A 19,819-nucleotide genomic window follows, 5' to 3' on the forward strand; every position below is an offset into this window, starting at 1 on the left:
TTTGGTAAACAAAGAATGATGGCTTCAGATGGAAAAGTAGCCAGTGGGGTAAATCTGCTTAAGAGTGAGCACAGCCTGAGGCTGTTAACTCTTGAACAGTGCCCTCTTTAGGTAACAAGGGAGAGAAGCCATCAAGGGAACTTGTAAACATGAGGAACAGCTGCAAGGGCCAGAAGGTGGTGCAGAGGCATAGGATGAGGGTTTCTATATGGGTGGTCTTGGCCTCTGCAAACCTAATGGAAGAGCTTTCAGAGGAAACTTCATGTGGGGAACTTTGCAGAATTTCCCCCTCTCTCTCTGGCCCTCCCCTTGCTTCCAAAATGTACTGGGGGATGGGGGAAAGCCACAGCATTCTCCTTCTTCCTGATGTTCTTAGATACCCGTTAAGTTGTGCCAAGCAGAGTTACCAGAGATTTTCTTTTGAAATACTCCATTCTGTGCTTCAAAAGGCTGAAAGAATGTATCTCAAAGTTTGGATACTACTTTGTATAAAACCCAGCGATAAAATATACATTTATGCTCCTTTACTGTATATAAATATACATTTATGATCCTTTATGCTCCTTTACAACAAAAAGGCTGCACTGAGATAGATTCCACAAAGTATTCTCAAAACATTTTGATTTTGTGCCTCTACCAAGTAAGGATTTGTAGCTAGTTATCTAAAACAGAAATGTCTATGAACTCACTGTAGCTTGGCAGCTTTTTATGGGGGAAAACTTGCTCCTTGGTTTGTGTACTAAATATATTTCATTTGCTTTAAATCTGATTCTAAGCAGATAAAGCACTGAACAGTATCTTCACGGCAGCTGCACAGTAAGCAGAGATTTTCACTGAGCTGTCCACAATGATACCACCATTAGTTTATAATTAGAAGTACTGAAAAGGATTTCTTCCAGTGTACATTTCCTTGCTTTTGTCAATGTGGTATTTCATCTGCCATTGCAATGACCACCCACCTAGCTTTTTAAAGTTCCTCTCATGCTCCTAGCAGTCTTTTCTAGTCTTGACTATGCTAAATAATGTTGTCTCCTCTGAAAATTTTGCTACTTTTTGTTCACTCCCTTTCAGATAATTAATACATTTAAGCGCCAATCCTACAATTCACTGTGCCCATCTAATCCACCACTCAGTGTACAGTCCTCTGCCATGAATGATCCAAAGAAGGATATGATTCTTTTACTGGCTACAGCTATGGGGGGAAGGGGAAAAGAGAGGTGTCTTTAGCTCAAGCTGTGGCAACTCAGGCTTTTAGCTCTAGAAAGCCCTATTTCAGTCCATGGGGCTCTGCACAGGCGTGCTGCTTCACCTGTGTGCAGTGAATGCTGGGACGGGGTTGTTTAAAAAAAGTCACATTCTGACATAATGGGAGCCATATGCAATAACATGGATCCTAGTTTAGAACCTGGAGATGACCCACTGTTAACCTTCTTCTATGTTGAAAATCAATAATTTATTCCTACTCTTTGTTTTGCATGTTTTATCTAGTGTCTCTCACCTCATGACTATTTAATTTCCTTAATAGTTATAAACTCTGCAAACAGAAAACAAACTGAAAAATATCAAGCATTTAATGACATTTGTGTCATCCTTTCAAAATGAGACTGACTGGAATGTCTGTGGGGGCAGTCTGACAAAATTATCAGAGATAAGGGATGGATCGCAGAGAAAACCATTAATTTCAGCTATTGCTTGATGGTAATAAAATTTACTTTAAAAATCTCCCAAATGTTGACCTGTTGAGATTAACAGTATTTGTGAGAGAGTGTTTTGGCCTAGTGGCCTGAGAATGAAATTAGGAGCCAGCAACTCCTATCTGTTAACCTCTGCTTTGCCACTAAATCCCATTGTGATTTTTTTTGTCACATCATTTCGTTTCTCTCTCATTTTCCCCCTCTGTAATTGGCTACTTCATAGGTTCCTTGTACAGTTTAATTAAATAATATATGTAAAGTGAAGAGGAAGAGGAAAAGTGCTTAGTATTATCCACTTCACTAATGGGTTCATGATGTTGAGTTCAAGTTGCATGAATGCATCCAAAATATTTTCCCTGTCTGGAACAGTACTAAATATCTTAGTGCCTTCAGCAGGGTTCTGAATGCGGTGGTCAATTTCAGAATATCTGGCCACATTCATTGATGGTTCACCAGAGTAAGTTAGGCAAAATTTGAGGTATGTATCTCTGAAGGGTGTAACTGTTACAGTTCACTGGCAGTACAAGCATATCTTAAACTCCTCACTAGTCACTGGCAGATGTGGTAGATGCATATAGGGGTATGGTCTTGGATACTGACATTTGGGAGTTGCCTGGAGTTGATACTGATTGGAATTGGCATAGCCACACCTAGTGGTATCTAGCAGAGGTGTCTAAATGTAACTCATCCTCTCTACTTTAAAGAGTCTTTGTGCTCATGAGCAAGCAAAGTGGAGTACTCCCATCCTATCTGTTAAATGAATTATACACCCTGAAGCAAACTCTGTTATGGTCCTACTAAACTGTTTGCATCATCACTTTTTAAAACTTTATATGGAATTTGCTTTTTACAGAAACTTATTCCCTTATGCTGACGAATCCAATATTCCTTTTTAAAAACAAAACCACGAAGACAAAAGGTAATTAAAGCTTCTTTTTGTTCTAGGTTACCTGAGCGCACAGCAGGAAAGCTGAAAAAAAAACATTTCAAAGTATCTCACTGCTTGCTTCATGGGAAGTGGGGGGGTTTGCAGGATACACATAAGCTGTGCCTCTCTTTGTTTAGAGGCGAGAGGCATGGGTGGGTGCAGCTCAGCTGTGAATGGGGGAGAAGGGAACAGCAAAGGAGAGAAAAATTAGATCTGACATATGTTTTATTATGAATGCAAATTATGCAGAAACAGAGTGTCTTCTTCACAAACGCTGAGTTTGTATGACGAAAAACAAAACCAAACATCCTAGACAGCATGGATTTTGAGTGTTGTTTGAGTGATGACACTTTCTCTAGGTAATAGATAAAAATTTTAAAAGCTCCTAAGCCTTGTTTTCAAAAATGACTTTGGCATTGAGAAGACTAAGTACCAATGACTTTCAATGAGACTTAGACTCCTAAACTGCTTTTGAAAATGGAATCTAGGTTTCCAATTCACTAGGATGCTTTTTGAAAATTTCTCCCTAATGTATTTACGCCAAAATATGGTCTGTGTTTTTGTCAGTATATGGTGTGTTGCTTTTAGAATATGAAGCATATATTTCAGTATACAGAAGGCACCCTTAAAATGTCAATATTTCTCACATTTATCAATATTTCATTTCTTCACACAAAGTGCAGTCACCCTGTGAAACTTGTTGCCAGGGGATGTTGTGAAAGCCCAAACTATAACTGGGTTCAGAAAAGAATTAGATAAGTTCCTGGAGGATAGGTCCATCAATGGCTATTAGCCAAGATGGTCAGGGACACAACTCCATTCTCTGGATGTCCCTAAGCCTCTGACTGCCAGAAGCTGGAACTGGATGACAGGGGATCTATCTGTCAGTAACTGCCCTATTCTGTTCATTCCCTCTGAAGTATTTGGCAGCAGGCACTACTGGAACACAGGATAATGGGCTGGATGGATCATTGGTCTGACCCAGTATGGCCATTCTTATGTTCTTATTAATACTTGCCCCATAGTGGTAAATGCAATAATACACTTATTTCTTATTTGAAATATAGTAAATAATTTTGGTTTCTCAGATACCACCATTGGACAAGTGTTAACATTTTAATGGCTATCATTTTATTTTGTACAGATTTGAATAAATGACATGTAAATCTATCAAACTATATTTAGGTTTTTCTAAGAAGGATGTCACTGTTGTATATAAGCAACATAGAATAAATAGTTGGTTATGGTATATTGTTTTATCAGTATAGGTTTGGGATGGCTACATCAGTCCTGAGTGGCAAAGCTATGACTGAGTCATGCAGGTCACTCCAAATAAGTTCCATTAAAAATAAATCATATGCTCCACCACATAATCATATATTGAATATATGCCACATATTTTACAAAAAAAGATATTAAAAGGTTTTAGAGAATTTTTAAAATTGTATGTGTGTTCTATTTTGTGTATTGAGTGCAGGGGACTAGACCAGTAGACCTCTTGAGGTCACTTTCAGTCCTATAATACTTCCACCTGTAAAGCCAATGAGTCCAATAATTATGTCATTATTTAAGGTTTCAAGGCCTTGCAAGGCTAGAAGTACATGCAGGATACCCCTTTGGAAAGGTGGGGATGTCCCCTTCCTAGTGGCATAAATCTCCCATTTCCATGCCTGATGCATCACAAGTTATTGTTTCTTAAACCTGTCAATGGTGCAGAATAAAATTGCCTGGGCCGTAGACCAGGTTACATTTGGGGGAAATTCCATATTGGGGTAGAAAAAAGGAAACTGTTCTCTAGAAAAGGCATCTATTTGCAGCTGCTCAGAAATTCTGAATTTAGAAAAAATCAAGGTGGAAGTGGATTAGTGCACAGAGAGTAAGTGAAGTGGTCAAAGGAATGAGATAAAGGCATTTATCATGTAGGCAGCAATTCTATGTCAATGATACATATTTTAATATACTCGTCAGTGTTTTTTCAGTATATGACATGCTGTGATGTTTTCTACTAGATAATTAATGCACTTAATTTACAGTGGATTTATTTTTAAAGACTTTAAGGCCAGAAGGGACCACTGTTATCATCCAGTCTGCCCTCCTTTATATCCCAGGCCACAGAACTTCACCCATGTGCTCCTGTAAAAGACCAATAACCTCTGGCTAATGTTACTGAAGTCCTCAAATCATGATTTAAATATGAAGTCATGACTCAATTAAGTAAATGGTAAAACTCCCACTGGCTTTAGAGTCCAGATTTCACCAGTAGTGCATGTGTTCCCAAAGATGAATAAGGTCATTAACAGTACTCCCTAATCCCACACATTCCATATGTGTACAGTTTGTATCTACATTGACTTACTATAGTACAGCATGGTATTCATTCACACATGCTCATACAAAATTTGAATGCAAATCTACTGGTTAAACTCAGTACTTTATCTTTCAGGGAAGCCAATAGTTCTCTGTAAGTCAATAATTAAAAGGGCCAAATAGCAGTCAGTTCTCTAAAAAAGGTTGGCGAGTGCACTCTTCCTAACTTAATACAAAGTGATTCACAATGACATATTTTAAGTGGAGGTGCTGACAATTTGAGAGACCTGTCTTTTTCAATGGATGAACAGGAAAAAGTCCTTTTTACTTGGAGTTCTAAAATTCCATTCCTTTATGACCACTGTATGAAGTGATATTTTTCAGACATTTACAAAGATACTGAAACTATAAAATAAAAAATCATGAAGAAACTACTTACAGGCTGTCCAGGTTCATCTCCTCCAAGGATTCTGAAGCCAAATCCAGACTCCATCCTCCGAAGATGAACATCCAGCTCCTTGTAATCTGGACCTGGTTTAAAAGGAGTTCTCATTGAGTAATGTATTTTCATTTTTCCTTGAGAAACTGAATATCCCAGTGGTTAGTTCATTGGAAATGATTAATGATGGTCCTGTTAGAGCATGTGGAAACTGTATTGAAAACAGTGTGTTGTACACAGACAAACAGACACAGATACCTGAATATGAAGATATCTCTAAAGATGATGGAGTGCAGTAAAGTATACTCAATCCAAACTAGAAAGTGGGTAGTCTGAGGCAAATTCATAATGTCCTGCCTTCTTCCAATGACTGTCTTTGTATTATATTTTGTTGCTCCACCATCAGCAATGGTATTTACTTTGTAACTTTAGTTTAGTTCTTCAAAACTTTAAAAGAGTAATTTGACATGGGAGATGGAGATACTGGAAAAATGATCAGATCTAATTACAAGTCAGTAGAACTAAATAACCATTAATGAAAAGACCATTTTAGTCCACACAGGTATAAACAGTGTCCCAACTTGTGTAGAGTAGCTTTACAATATTTCTGTCTGAGATAATACACTGGATGAAGAATTTTGGTGCTAGTTGGCATTCGAAGCCTCTAAAATGAAGGGTTTGAAATGGACAGATAACACAACATTAAACTGAACAACCTTCTACTCAATTAACATTTCAGGAACTTTATAAATAATTAAAATTCATTTTTTTTCAGATCACTGTAACTTGATTGTAAAAGTATGTTCTGTGCTGAAACTCATCATACAACCTTTCAGCTCAGGAACACTGTGTATTTTTAAAATGAAATTACTGGAAAATCTATTCAGTTCATTTAAAAGCTACTATTGTATAAAAAGTAATATTCAAAATTTTAGGCTTTTATCCACTCATCACAAAAAGAGAGAGGAAATGAATTTTTAAAGAAAATACAGTGAACCAGTGAGCATTCAAGAGACTGACAAGAACTGGCTGCTTAATAAAGATGGGCTTTTAGTAATGGCAGGCCAGTATTTTACTCAGTACATTTGGGCTTACTTTGGGATGGTCTCCGAAAATAGGACAGTGAATAATTAGGGTGGTCTCTTACAGATTTCATTATAATCCATAAGTTAGGATAATGTTTTTCAAGATTTTCAACCCCATCACACCATCTAGCCTAAAACTAAAACGACAAGGGTTTAAAAAAGAAGATGCAGCCCAGTGGGCGGATGATCAAAGGTGGCTGATCTGTGAGGCCCTAATTATTACAGCACCCCATCCTGGGCTAGCTACGGACTGCAGCTCAGCCTAGCACCTTCATAGCACCACATGCTATGGGCTTTCCACCTCCAGTCCCACCATTGGAAGACTCTCTGCGCTGGAGCTTGGGGGTGGGGAGAAGCATAAAACTACACATTGTGGTTCTGCACTATGCTTGCGCTGACAGAATTCGCCACAGCCCTCTATGGCATATTAATGACCCCTCTATGCTGCTGGAGTGGTGTTCAGGGGCTTTAGCATGCAACAGAATCTATCTCAAGGTATTTTAACATGAAAAATTGATACAAAAGAGAAGGTGCATTGCATTATGTGGAGTCAATAAGCAGCTATTGCTATTAGGTCTTCTTGTACTGGGTCAGGTCCAAAATCCCTTGAAGTCAATGAGAATCTTTCTATTGACTTCAGCATGCTTTGGATCAGGCCCTAGGTGCCACACTCAGGGATCACTGTACTTGTGAGAATCCCCACAATTGGCAGGATGAGGATTTAAGAAATCAGGCCTTGACACCATAAGCTGCAATAGTTGCCAAAGTGCTTTTATGGTCAATCATGTCAATGATTTGTGCGAAAGTAACAAAGTTCTTATATACAAATTAGGGCTGTCGATTAGTCATGGTTAACTCATGTGATTAACTCCAAAAAATTAATTGTGATTAAAAAATGTAATTGAGATTAATCGCAGTTTTAATCACACTGTTAAACAATGGAATACCAATTAAAAGTTATTAAATATGTTGGTTGTTTTTATACATTTTCATATATATTATATTCTGTGTTGTAATTGAAATCAAAGTGTATATGATTTTTTATTACAAATATCTGCACTGTAAAATGATAAACAAAAGAAATAGTATTTTTCAATTCACCTGATATTAATACTGTAGTGCAATCTCTGCACGTGAAAGTGCAATTTACAAATGAAGATTCTTTTTGTTACGTAACTGCACTCAAAAACAAAACAATGTAAAATTTCAGAGCCTACAAATCCACTCAGACCTACTTCTTGTTCAGCCAATCGCTAAGACAAACAAGTTTGTTTATATTTAAAGGAGATAATGCTGCCCTCTTCTTATTTGCAATGTCACCAGAAAGTGAGAACAGGCATTTGCATGGCACTTTTGTAACTGGCATTGCAAAGTATGTGCCAGATATGCTAAACATTCATATGCCTTTTCATGCTTCAGCCACCATTCCAGAGGACATGCTTCCATGCTGATGATGCTCGTTAAAAAAAGAATGCATTAATTAAATTTGTGACTGAACTCCTTGGGGGAGAATTGTATGTCCCCTGCTCTGTTTTACCTGCATTCTGCCATATATTTCATGTTATAGCAGTCTCAGATGATGACCCAGCACATGTTGTTCATTTTAAGAACACTTTCACTGCAGATTTCCTAAAACGCAAAGAAGGTACCAATGTGGGATTTCTAAAGATAGCTACAGCACTCGACCCAAGGTTTAAGAATCTGAAGTGCTTAATCTGAGAGGGACGAGGTGTGGAGCATGCTTTCAGATGTCTTAAAAGAGCAACACTCCGATGCAGAAACAACAGAACCCGAACTACCAAAAAAGAAAATCAACCTTCTGCTGGTGGCATCTGACTCAGATAATGAAAATGAACGGTCCTCACTGCTTTGGATGGTTATTGAGCAGAACCTATCTTCAGAATGGATGCATGTACCCTGTAATGAAGGCATGAAGGGACATATGAATCTCTAGTGCATCTGGCACATAAATATTTTGTGACACCGGCTACAACACTGCCATGAGAACGCCTTTTCTAACTTTCAGGTGACATAGTAAACAAGAAGCACTATCTCCTGCAAATGTAAACAAAATTGTTTGTCTGAGCGATTGGCTGAATAAGAAGTAGGACTGAGTGGACTTGCAGGCTCTAAAATTTTATACTGTTTTATTTTTTCATGCAGTTTTTTGTACATAAGTCTATGTCTGTAAGTTCAACTTTCATGAAAATGAGATTGCACTACAGTACATGTATTAGGTGAATTGAAAAATACCATTTCTTTTGTGTTTTTACCGTGCAAATACTTGTAATCAAAAATAAAGTGAGACTGTACACTTTGTATTCTGTATTGCAATTGAAATCAATATATTTGAAAATGTAGAAAACATCCAAAAATATTTAAATAAATGGCATTCTATTATTGTTAACAGTGCAATTAATTGCACAATTAATCACAATTAATTTTTTTAATCACCTGACAGCCCTAATACAAATATTTATAATGGATGGTAACAGGGTGTGTGATAGCTCTGCAGTGCTACTTTCTATTCAAAAGGAGCAATGAGCTTCAGTGATCTTGTGATGCACCACAAACTTTTCCCAAAGCCTCCACTTCATTCATACAGACAGCAAATGGTCAATAGCCCTCGCATTGAAGGACAATGTACACACTGAGGGCTGGACACAAAAAGTTAGGTGTGATGCTTAGCATCATAATGCCTAACATTTAGGTGCCTAGAAAATCACTAAAAGAAAAGGAGTACTTGTGGCACCTTAGAGACTAACAAATTTATTAGAGCATAAGCTTTCGTGAGCTACAGCTCACTTCATCTCACGAAAGCTTATGCTCTAATAAATTTGTTAGTCTCTAAGGTGCCACAAGTACTCCTTTTCTTTTTGCGAATACAGACTAACACGGCTGCTACTCTGAAACCTGTCATTATGCAAGGTAGAAAATCACTGCAATTCACAAAGCCTGAATGCTAAGCACCATACTTCTCACATATATAGGTGCCTACATCCATACTGTAGGGAAGTGGCTGTTTTTGCTTGTGAATCTCAGCTGTGAACCCTCTCCTGGAGTTAGGTACCTATGCCATTTTAGAAAAGGAGGAAATGGTGGTGCCCACCTTATAGCTTTTAGCAAGTTGTTACTTGGGATGTGAGAGACCCAGGTTTAATTCCCCTGTCTATGCCAGAGGGTGAGGAGGACTTTAACAGGGGATCTCCAAACTCTCAATAAAGTGGTCTAACCACTGAACTATGGGATATTCTGATATGGGGCTCTGTCAGTCTGTCCCAATGAAGCTGTTCCACAGTAAATAAAAAATTAAAGAGTGACTGGGCCAGAAAGAGTGTGAGAGTGACTCTGTTGTTCAGGGGTTAGGGCACTCATCTGGGAGGTATGAGATACTGGATCCAGTCTCCCTTCTCCAACCTGTCTTTAATTTCCAAAGTAGAACAGCTTCAACAGGAGAGTTTGAGCGAATGAACCATAGTTCAGGGTTTGAGTACTCTCCCAAGAGGTGGGAAACCTCCTTTCTCTCCCGGGGGTAAAGAGGGGGAATTGAACTTGGGTTTCCCATCCAGGGAAGTGCTCTAATCAGTGGACTAAAAGTTATAAGGTCGGCACCACCATCTGCTCCTCCAGCTTGATTCTGAATGGGAGTTGATCTGGTAGGCAGCTTCTGAGCATACCTGCTGGATCAGGCCCTGGGCATGACTTAAGTGACTGAATGCCTACTTACTCCTGGCTCATCAACCACTCTGGAGTTTTGCGAAGAGATAGACATCTGGACACCTAGAATGAGGCAGCAGTGTGCATGCCCAGAGGCAAAACCAGAAGCTGCTAGGGAACTTTAACCCTGAAAGCTAATGTGCTCAGTGAGTTTAGGCACCCAGAAGGGTCAGTGGCATTTGGTGCATTGCAGTGGTCCTGAAAGTAGGACTTAGGGATCTAACTTCTTTTGAGCATCCAGCCCTTACAGGCTTGTGGCTCTACTTAACCTATATATTTACATGACAAGTCATAACAGCTTCAAAATAGCTTATCATATCAACTCACTAAATTTCTCTGACAAGTGTCCATGTGCACAAAAATTGTTAAATTAATGAGAAGGTTGTTTCACAAGTGGACACAGACAGAGGAATTTTAAGCTAGGAACTATACTCTTGCCTTTCCTTGTCTTGTGTCTAAGTTTATTGTGGAGGCGTCTTACAGACAGAACTGCAGTCATGAGAAACAAGGGGATCAGTTTTAAAATCTCAGCCTTAACTTTGAATGGCATTGGTGTGAATGGGTTTGTGACAACCTGAACACTAGCTTCTTGTATTGATGTCAATTTATTATGTGCTCCTGACTGGAGGTATTGAGAACCTGACTGCCAGCTTGTGAGTAATATGGTTCTGGCACAAACACTGAGACTTAAACGACACAATAAATAAATAAAAGAAAATAAAGAAAATCACATTGATAATATTTTTTAAAAAAAGATCACTAAAAACAAACATTTGGTATTTTCATGCTGGCTTTTTTTTTATTATGATGAAAAAGGGATTATTGTGGGAGTCAAATACTATGATGGGCATCAGTACAAAAACTGCTGACATATTTATTTTCTGAAGTCCCCTCTCTGAGCACACAGATTTAATTAGGTATGGTCCAGACCTTTAGGTTTAGGCCAAAAATATTTATGTAGGGATCTTGCAGCTTCTCACAGGGTGCTAACATGTCATTTTGGAAGCTCTTTGACTAATTAGCGGTTTTGTGTGCCAGTCACCCCTGACAAAAGACATGTATCTTGGCAATCTACATTAGCCATTAGCTACTATTATTTTGTCACTAGTGTAGAGCCAATAGTGTTCCTGAAACACTGACAAATTTGCTTTAAAAGTAGGATTTTGTTCCATCCAGGAGAACACTACTGGACAGTCTATTTTCCCATCAAGCAATACAAAGCTTCTAAAAGTAAACAAACTACTAAGGGGAGGTGAAACATGGATGAATGAGGTCCTTTTAAAAGCTATTTTGGTATATCCTTGGTGTCTGGCCCTGTAAGATTCAGGCCATGAGTATCTTTTTCTCTGTCGGGTATTGTGGTATATTCCAAATTTTGCCATTTTTCCTGATGGAGATAGTGAAATTTCTCAGTGGCTCAGATTCACAAAAGAAAAATGGCTTTACTGAGAACAGAACAACACTCATGCCGTAAGACAGGGATCGGCAACCTTTGGCTCGTGGCCCATCAGGGAAATCTGCTGGTGGGTCGGGATGGTTTGTTTATCTGCAGCGTCCACAGGTTCGGCCAATCACAGCTCCCACTGGCCGCGGTTCATCGTTCCAGGCCAATGGGGGCTGCGGGAAGCGGCGGCCAGCACATCCCTCAGCCCACACCACTTCCCGCAGCCCCCATTGGCCTGGAACGGCGAACCGTGGCCAGTGAGAGCTGCGATGGGCCGAACCTGTGGACACAGCAGGTAAACAAACTGTCCCGGCTCGCCAGCAGATTTCCCTGACTGGCCACATGCCAAAGATTGCCGATCCCTGCCCTAAGATGAACTGTACCCTGATGATAAGTATTAATTCACTATAGAATATTTTTTCTCTCAATGGGCTAGATTGGCACCTTGCATTCCACCTGAAGTAATGGGAAATGAATAGTGTTGCAGCCCTAGGAGTAAAGCAGGGATTGAATTGTGGCAGAATAACAATTTGGGCTCTGCTTCCTCTTTGTTCCACTTGGGCTGTAGCACCCTTTTCCTGGCACAGCTTACTTTCCCCTCCAAACCAGCTCAGCTTTGCTGGCTGGTGCACTACTCACTCTCAATAAGGAATGGTGAGTAGCAGTTCAGTGGTAGCTGCTCTTCTCCTGTGCACGAGCCATGATATAGGTAACCTGCACAGGAGAATCAGAATGTGCCTTAGACTCCCTCACTTCCATGCACTAGGTAGTTAACAGGTGAGCCCACTGGAGTTCATGAAGAATAGTTGGAATACCTCTTATTCCGTTTATGTTTAAAGTGAGATTTTTCTAATAGAGCATTTGGTCAAGGAGAGACAACATTAACCAAAGTGCCAACTTATAAAACAATCTGGGATCCCCATTGTTTTGTGAACTCCAAGAGACAAACAATGATCTGATCACAACACAGTAGGGGTGCTACACAACACTGGGGAATTCCAACTGCTGAGTCCTGATGAAGAGGAAATGTGGTTTATAATATGAAAATTACTCTTTGGGGTATTGTTAATGAACAGTGAGATCTCATGCATGCTTTGAATAGGAAAATCTCCCAATTTGATTTCTGTACTGTATTCATCCAAGTCCCTAGATGCATTTCACATTGATAAATGGACACAGAGTTGTTTCTTTAAGGCATAAAACTAGAGGAGAAGATATGTCATTGAAAATGATTGATTCCATTTATGAATGATTTCAATCCTCACAAATGCAAAGAGTGATACTTTGTATGAATTAATTTGGCACATGGGATGATGCTGTAATTAAATATTTCTTCTTAAATGTCTCCGACATTTTAATTAAAACAAGAAAACAGAGCTTTATTAGAAAAATTTGGCAGTCTTGCTGTGCTTGTTCACTTTTCCTGCTAAAAATAAACATTTGTTTGGACTTTCTCAGTCAAGGTGAATACTAAGAGAGAGAGAGAAAAGGAAGAGATCAAGAATCAGGAATTTGCAAATTACTATTATGAATTGTGGTTAATGTGAAAATGCAATATCTTCATATCAGAGTTTCCAATGCTCTTGAAAAGTATGAAAAGTTTTAAGAACAATTATGGACCTGGTAATCTCCAACATTGGTAGTATTTTAATTTGCACAATTTTGATTTATAAGTATGCAAAGGAAGTAAATGAAGGTTGCATGATAGAAAATAAGAAAGCTTAATAATGAAATCTGTACCCTAATGGAGAATTATGCTACGTTTCTATCCAGACGGAATTTTGTAGCCAACCTATAAGCCTTCGAGGGTATGCAAAAATGACCATAAATCTCTATTTCTGGAAACATTTAGACAAGGCAAGGTACTTATGTGCATAAGTGTTTGCCCGATATAGGCCTTAGAGAGGGCTTTAATGGCAATGGCAAAACAACCTTCACTGTACCAGCAGCACATGGTGCAGCTGTTTATTTAACAGTATGCAATTTCAGGAAATGGAATGAATTCTTTTTAAATTAATATACTGTTGATATTTCAAAAGAATGAAGGTGATTCAAACATCCATAAAGTTATTATTTTAAAATATTTTTTTAACAGTCAGACTGAAGATGTGTATGGATAAAATAAACTTGTGGTCTGCATAACCCATCCTTTCTGCTCTTTAGCATGTGAATCTTCTGGTATCAGATATAGTGGAATATTTTTATGGTACTAGCATTATGTGAATGAATACTAAGAACACCAAAGAGCATATAAAACATTGTTATATGAACACACAAGCTGGCTGAGGAAAAGGGAAGACTTCACTCTGGTCCAAATAACACTCCACACTAGGGAGAGCTTTAATGCTTATCATTCTTTAATTGTGTCTAATTGAATACCAAAATTAAAAAAAGCTGTACTATATAGAATGGTCATTGAGCACTCATGATTGGCTAAAACCCAGAGCAATGATTAAAGGAAGAACAGTTACTTAAACATAAAATGGAGGACAGTTATTTTACAAAACAAGGAAGGCTGAAGAATACTTGCCAGAGGAATCCACTCGAAAACCAGTCCTGGGCAGCACTTGCTCTGAATAGGAAAATGGGGAATTAAAGATGAAATACGTTTCTCCAGACATTTAAAGATGCCACTTTCTCTGTCATGATCTGAATTGTTAAAGTGCAGTTGCTACTTTTTGTTAGATATTTTTCCTCCTACTTTTTAGTAGACTGATGTAGTTTAGCTAGATATAAATATTTGTGTACCATCCAGTTCATTTCTTTGTAAAGTGTAACTGATAGTAAACTGGAAGCATCCCTTCAATGGAAGTGTCACTTGCCTTACACAGATTGTAATAGGAAAGGAGGACTTGTGGCACCTTAGAGACTAACAAATGTATTTGAGTATAAGCTACAGCTCACTTCATCGGATGCATACTCCTTTTCTTTTTGCGGATACAGAATAACATGGCTGCTACTCTGAAACTGATGTTAATGTAATTGACATTGTAAATGTTAGTGGAAATGGCTATGTTTATTCATCAGCAAGCAAAAGTAAAAGAGAAAGTTAAATGGCTGAAGTTAAAGGACTTAACCCTGCATTCACTTAAGTCAATTGCAAATCCCCTATTATCATCAATGGGAGCAGGTGTTTGCAAAAGAGATTTGTATAACAACCAACAACAGGTGAACCTGGAACAAACAGAAAGCTGAATTCACATTCACAGCTCTTTTGCTTGTCACAAACTATGTTAACTGTGAACTCATTCTTTACAATCTCAGCTGAGCCCTGTAAGTGAATTGCAAGCAGTTCTCATTCACTGGCCAACAATGGCTGGGTAAATCAGGTTCTTTTATATTCAATCTACCTTTTCTATAAAAGCATGGTTTGTATTTGATGATAAGTGAAGTACCTTCTATCATATCAGTATCTGTAGGGAAACCATTAAATGGAGAAGCATATGTTACTTTCCTGAGTTAAAAGCATCTCAGCATGGAAATATCTGAGACCTCACACAAAGGATGAACTGGCTTTCTTGGAACAGCTCCAGTCTATTGTGTATAATTAAAAATCTCTCACGGGAAAATACAGTATGATGATGTTCACTTGAAAGTTGCTGATCAATATTACCGATACTCATTTAGAAAGCATTTCCACATGACTGGTGGCATAGTATTAACTAGCAGCCACTGAATGTGTTGAGAGATCAAGGCACAGCTGAGTGACACACGAAAGAAATATGTATATTGATGAAAGAAAGATTAATCTGGAATACTGTTTAGTTCATGTAATGATTATTACTGAAACAAAAAGAGTAAGAATTTTTAAGGAAACACATGCCTACAGTTTAAAAAGCTAGCTATTTAATATTCGTACTTTACATCTGAATTTTATACTGTATTTTTTTTAGGTTGGGATTTTCAAGATCAGCTAAGTGACCTAGGAACATCACTCCCATTGACTTTCAATGGGATTCATGCTCCTAAGTCACTTAGCGCTGGGGTGACCAGACAGCAAATGTGAAAAATCGGGACGGGGGTGGGGGGTAATAGGAGCCTATATAAGAAAAAGACCCAAAAATCAGGACTGTCCCTATAAAATTGGGACATCTGGTCGCCCTACTTAGCGCTAGATTCACAAGAGGAACACTGGTGCCTAACTGCCACCGAAGGTCTTTAAGTCTAACATTTAGATGACACTGGCACTCACAAACCCTCCACACAGCTGTCACCTAATCCTGTAGGTGCCTAAGTTTCTGCCAGTGGACATGAGCACAGCCATGTAAGCCTAGACATTCAGTACCTAGCTCACACTTGAGCCTTGGTGGGATCCACAAATTAGATGTTTGCTCATCTGTTTCACCTTTCGAGCCTGACACAGTAGGCCTGGTCTGAGGCTGTCTTTGAGCATGCCTACAGGATCGGGTCCCACAGAAAAGAGAGACTGAGGTGGTGCTGCCACTTCCACTCACGTACCCCAGTGGTTAGAACACTTACCCAGGATGTAGGAGCTGCAGGCTCTAGTTCCTACTCTGTTTGCTTCAGAGAAGGGACTTGAACCTCTGTTCCCCCCTTCCCAAGTGAATGCCCTAACACCTTTTTTGTTTGCAGTGTTGTGGTAGCCATGCTGGCCCCAGGATATTAGAGATATAAGGTGGGTGAGATAAAATCTTTTATTGAACCTGTTGGTGAAGGAGACAAGCTTTCAAGCTACACAGACCTGAAGAAGCTCAAAAGCTTGTCTCTTTTATCAACAGAAGTCGCTCCATTAAATGATATTACCTTTATACAAGTCCTTTTTGTGAACATAGTTCTGAGGCCCCTTTGAAAATCCCACCATCAATGCACAATGAAACCTGTCTTAACATACAAGCAGCTGATGAAAAATCTCAGCTACGAAAGCAGAGTTATCAACCACTGAAATGACTGTCAAAACTTGTTCTTAGTGGAGGTGGTCTTCTAATGAATTCAGAGCTCACGACTGGGAACAGGTGCATTTGAAACTAATGCTACTCCACTGCACCCTCAGAGAAATGCTCTTTTCTATTTATTGCTTTTCTAGATTTTAATGGTATTTTTAAAAGAAACAGCTTTTTAATGCATGGAAAGCAATTTCGTCTTGATAGCCCCAATAATATTTTATGCTTGGAGGTACCTACGTTTTTTCTGTTGATGATACGTCTAGAATTACTCTCTCAAATGGTTCTAAGATTGGATCATTTTGCATCGCTCATTTGTGCTTGTCAATTATCTTAGTACCATTCTATACTGGCCTCAAGCAGCATTCTAAATAAAGCATTTAATTGTAACAAATTAGGCAGGAATTCACTTAGATAGGTTAACAGGGCCATGAATCTTAGTAAGGTCTCCTTGTTTTGAGGTCTTTCCATTTGTACAAGAGCCACCTCCTACTTTGGATCCAATTGCACACGTTTCTGCTGTAGTTTGCGTCCTTCAGAGTTAGTCTCTTTCAGTCTCATCTGGCATTTGTTCCCGATCAATGAAGGTTCTTTTCTCTGGCTCTCTGTGGAACACTACACAATCTCACATTGCACTATTCATTTTTGCCCCAAATCAGCAATGCATTATTTTCAACTCATTCAGATCCTCACAGATTTGGAATACAGTGCTTTGCTACTTCTCAGGTGCTGAAGCAATCCTAAAGGGAAGTTGCTTAAATATATGCCTACCAAAAAAAGAAGTGTAAGATGCAGACGTTAGCACCTCTCTGACCACATGAAAGAGTAATGTCCCTTTAGGAGGACTCTCCTCCCTGCACTAACCAATTCCTTTCACACATTAGAGGATTTGTAATCATGTTACTGCCTCTTTGAAAAGGAAAGTGCTACCATTAGGACAGATGGTCAGCTTGGAGCGTGGGCTCACACAGTCTGCAAAGTGCCAGCAACCAGCAGAGAGTATCTAATGAGGGAAGATCTTTAAGGACAGCAACCTGAAGAATTAATTTAAAAGGAACTCCCCTTTCATCAGCAGCCCTCACCCCCCATTATTGGTTGCAGAGATATAAATTGCTCTTTTCAAACTCACATAGCTCTGTGCTTAAACAGCCTAAGAAAACCTGAAGAACAGCAGATTCTAAGTGAAGGGAAAGATATGATCTGAAGATCTTGCCCTTTTCTCCCCTCTATTTTCCCTCTCCCCTTCTCCAAATAATAAAATCTGTCAAAAATCACAGAAGAAAAAATTGTAATTTAGAAATATGCTAACTGATATAGTAATCTGACTGATGAAGCTGTCTGCTCCCGACATGTGTCCCTGCACTACAAGATTACTAGATGGGTTTGGAATAGTCCTCACCCAATCAGATTGTACGTTGATCATGTGCACATCAGCACTATAAAATTCCTTATGTATTTTTTTGAAAACAGTTTACTGGAAATGTTAAATTTCACCAAAATATTCAGAGACCCTGGGCCATTCTGAACACTAACAAGCTGTGAAATGTCCTTTTATAAAAAGCAAGACATTTTTAGATATAGGAGAATAACTTATTCATATGGCAGCTTTTAACCTTCCCTCTACTTACCATTATATTCTGTTTGGTCTCCTTCCACCCTATCTTGGATTTCTCACACTACGACTTATACTTCTGTCTACCAGGAAGTAAGGAAGCAGAGGAATTATTGGTAAAGGCCAGTATAAAGAGACCAGACTGCCCACTTCCACCACAGTCAAAAGACTTCCAGAGTACAGAAATAGGTAACAACAAATGTGGGATCTTTTTCACTGCATTCTACAGTGTAAGAAAAGAAAACCTGCAAACAAACGAGAGGGAAGTTGGATGTGGCATGAAGAAGACCATAAACAATTTACTGATAAGGTCATTTTCCCTTATCATGTGTCTTTCCTTTCCCCATCCTACAGTGTATTTATGGCATTAAGCTAATGTAGCAATACGAAGGAAGACACATAATCTTAATAATAAGCCATGAGACCTCAGGAAGAGGGCTTCTTTATTTTTTGAGCTTTAAACTCTTTTCGTTTTTGTGGCTCCCAATGCATACACCTCAGTAAATATATAATAGTAGAAAAAATGACAAGAAGAATGCTCAAGCTGAGACACTGATTATAGCAATTACTTAAAAGACATCCTGGTGTCTTCATCTTCCAAATAATGAGAGAGTTCAAGATAAATGAATGAAAAAGTTGGATGAAAAGTTAGCCATTCTCTTGGGTCTGTTTGGTCTTTTTTTCTCTTTTGGCAGATTCCGAAATAATACCCAAATGGTTTAATAACAGGTTAAATGAGACCACTTGACAGTTTGTCACTTTTGCCATAGCCAGAAAATCCCACACTTTTGTGATCCGTTTGTTCACAGATGGAGAATCTGATGTTGCCAATCTGCTGTAAGGTCTTATTTTTAACCACGGTAATGTGAAGTGAGATTTCCACAAATGTCTGGAAATTCAGAATTGGGGAATAGAGCAGCCACAATATATATGTTCCTTATGACAAACTCCAGCTCACATGAACATGTCTAGAGTACATAACCAATACTCACTCTCTTTTAATGGCAAGGCTTTGGTATGTTTGAACACTATTAATGCACATTATTTCAAATATACAATATTAATATATATCTTTAAAGTGACCTGTTGCACTCTCGTCTCCCAGGGGAAACTCACATTCATTGGTCTCCTTGATGGTTGTTAATATAGATTCTAATTCTTTTTTATTTATTTATTTTTAAGCATTGATATTTCCAAGAATGCTTTGAGATCTGCTTTCTTTTGAGCAAGTGTACACAGCAAACAGCCTGAGAATTCCCCACTGCAGAGCAATTGGCTTTTTTAGCTCCACTTGCAACCAGACATCTAGCTGAATGTCTTAACAGAAAGTGGAGGAGAGAGATCCATTCTTAGCCAAATGCTCCACCTGCTTTAAAGTTCTACCTTATACATGCATAAACAGTAAGAGCTAAGCAATTTGGTATTGCCTAAATGCCCAAGAGGGGATTTTATGATTGGAGGTATCTAAAACAGGAAAAAAACAAGAATGGCTGAAAACAGCAGGTTCACATGGAAGTTCAAGTATACTTGGAGATAAAACATCTAATTTAAACAGTTGTATCTAGAGGAGGGGGAACATAACTGAAGGCTGTATCCTTCCAGTCAAAGTGCACATAGCCTGAAGGGGCAACAGCTGAAGATTGAATCTTTTAGCTGCTCAAGAGAAAACACAATAAGCCTTGTTGAACTTAA

General features: G+C 38.7%; 1 protein-coding gene across 30 annotated transcripts in view; it reads right to left on the reverse strand.

Moving 5' to 3' along the window:
* Window positions 1-19,819, reverse strand: part of MAGI2 (membrane associated guanylate kinase, WW and PDZ domain containing 2) — a 1,173,000-nt gene that overhangs the window by 90,016 nt on the left and 1,063,165 nt on the right. For 25 of the 30 annotated variants that reach the window (XM_038415335.2, XM_043497794.1, XM_043497686.1 and 22 more), the window contains 2 exons: window positions 14,145-14,186; window positions 5,369-5,460 (listed from right to left, as the gene is read on the reverse strand). In XM_038415335.2, coding sequence (XP_038271263.1) covers window positions 5,369-5,460; window positions 14,145-14,186 — 134 coding nt within the window. The remainder of the gene's footprint in view (window positions 1-5,368; window positions 5,461-14,144; window positions 14,187-19,819) is intronic. The other 5 variants (XM_043497715.1, XM_043497759.1, XM_043497787.1 and 2 more) reach the window with 1 other exon arrangement.

Source organism: Dermochelys coriacea, chromosome 1, assembly GCF_009764565.3.
Source record: "Dermochelys coriacea isolate rDerCor1 chromosome 1, rDerCor1.pri.v4, whole genome shotgun sequence".
NCBI lineage: Eukaryota > Metazoa > Chordata > Testudines > Dermochelyidae > Dermochelys > Dermochelys coriacea.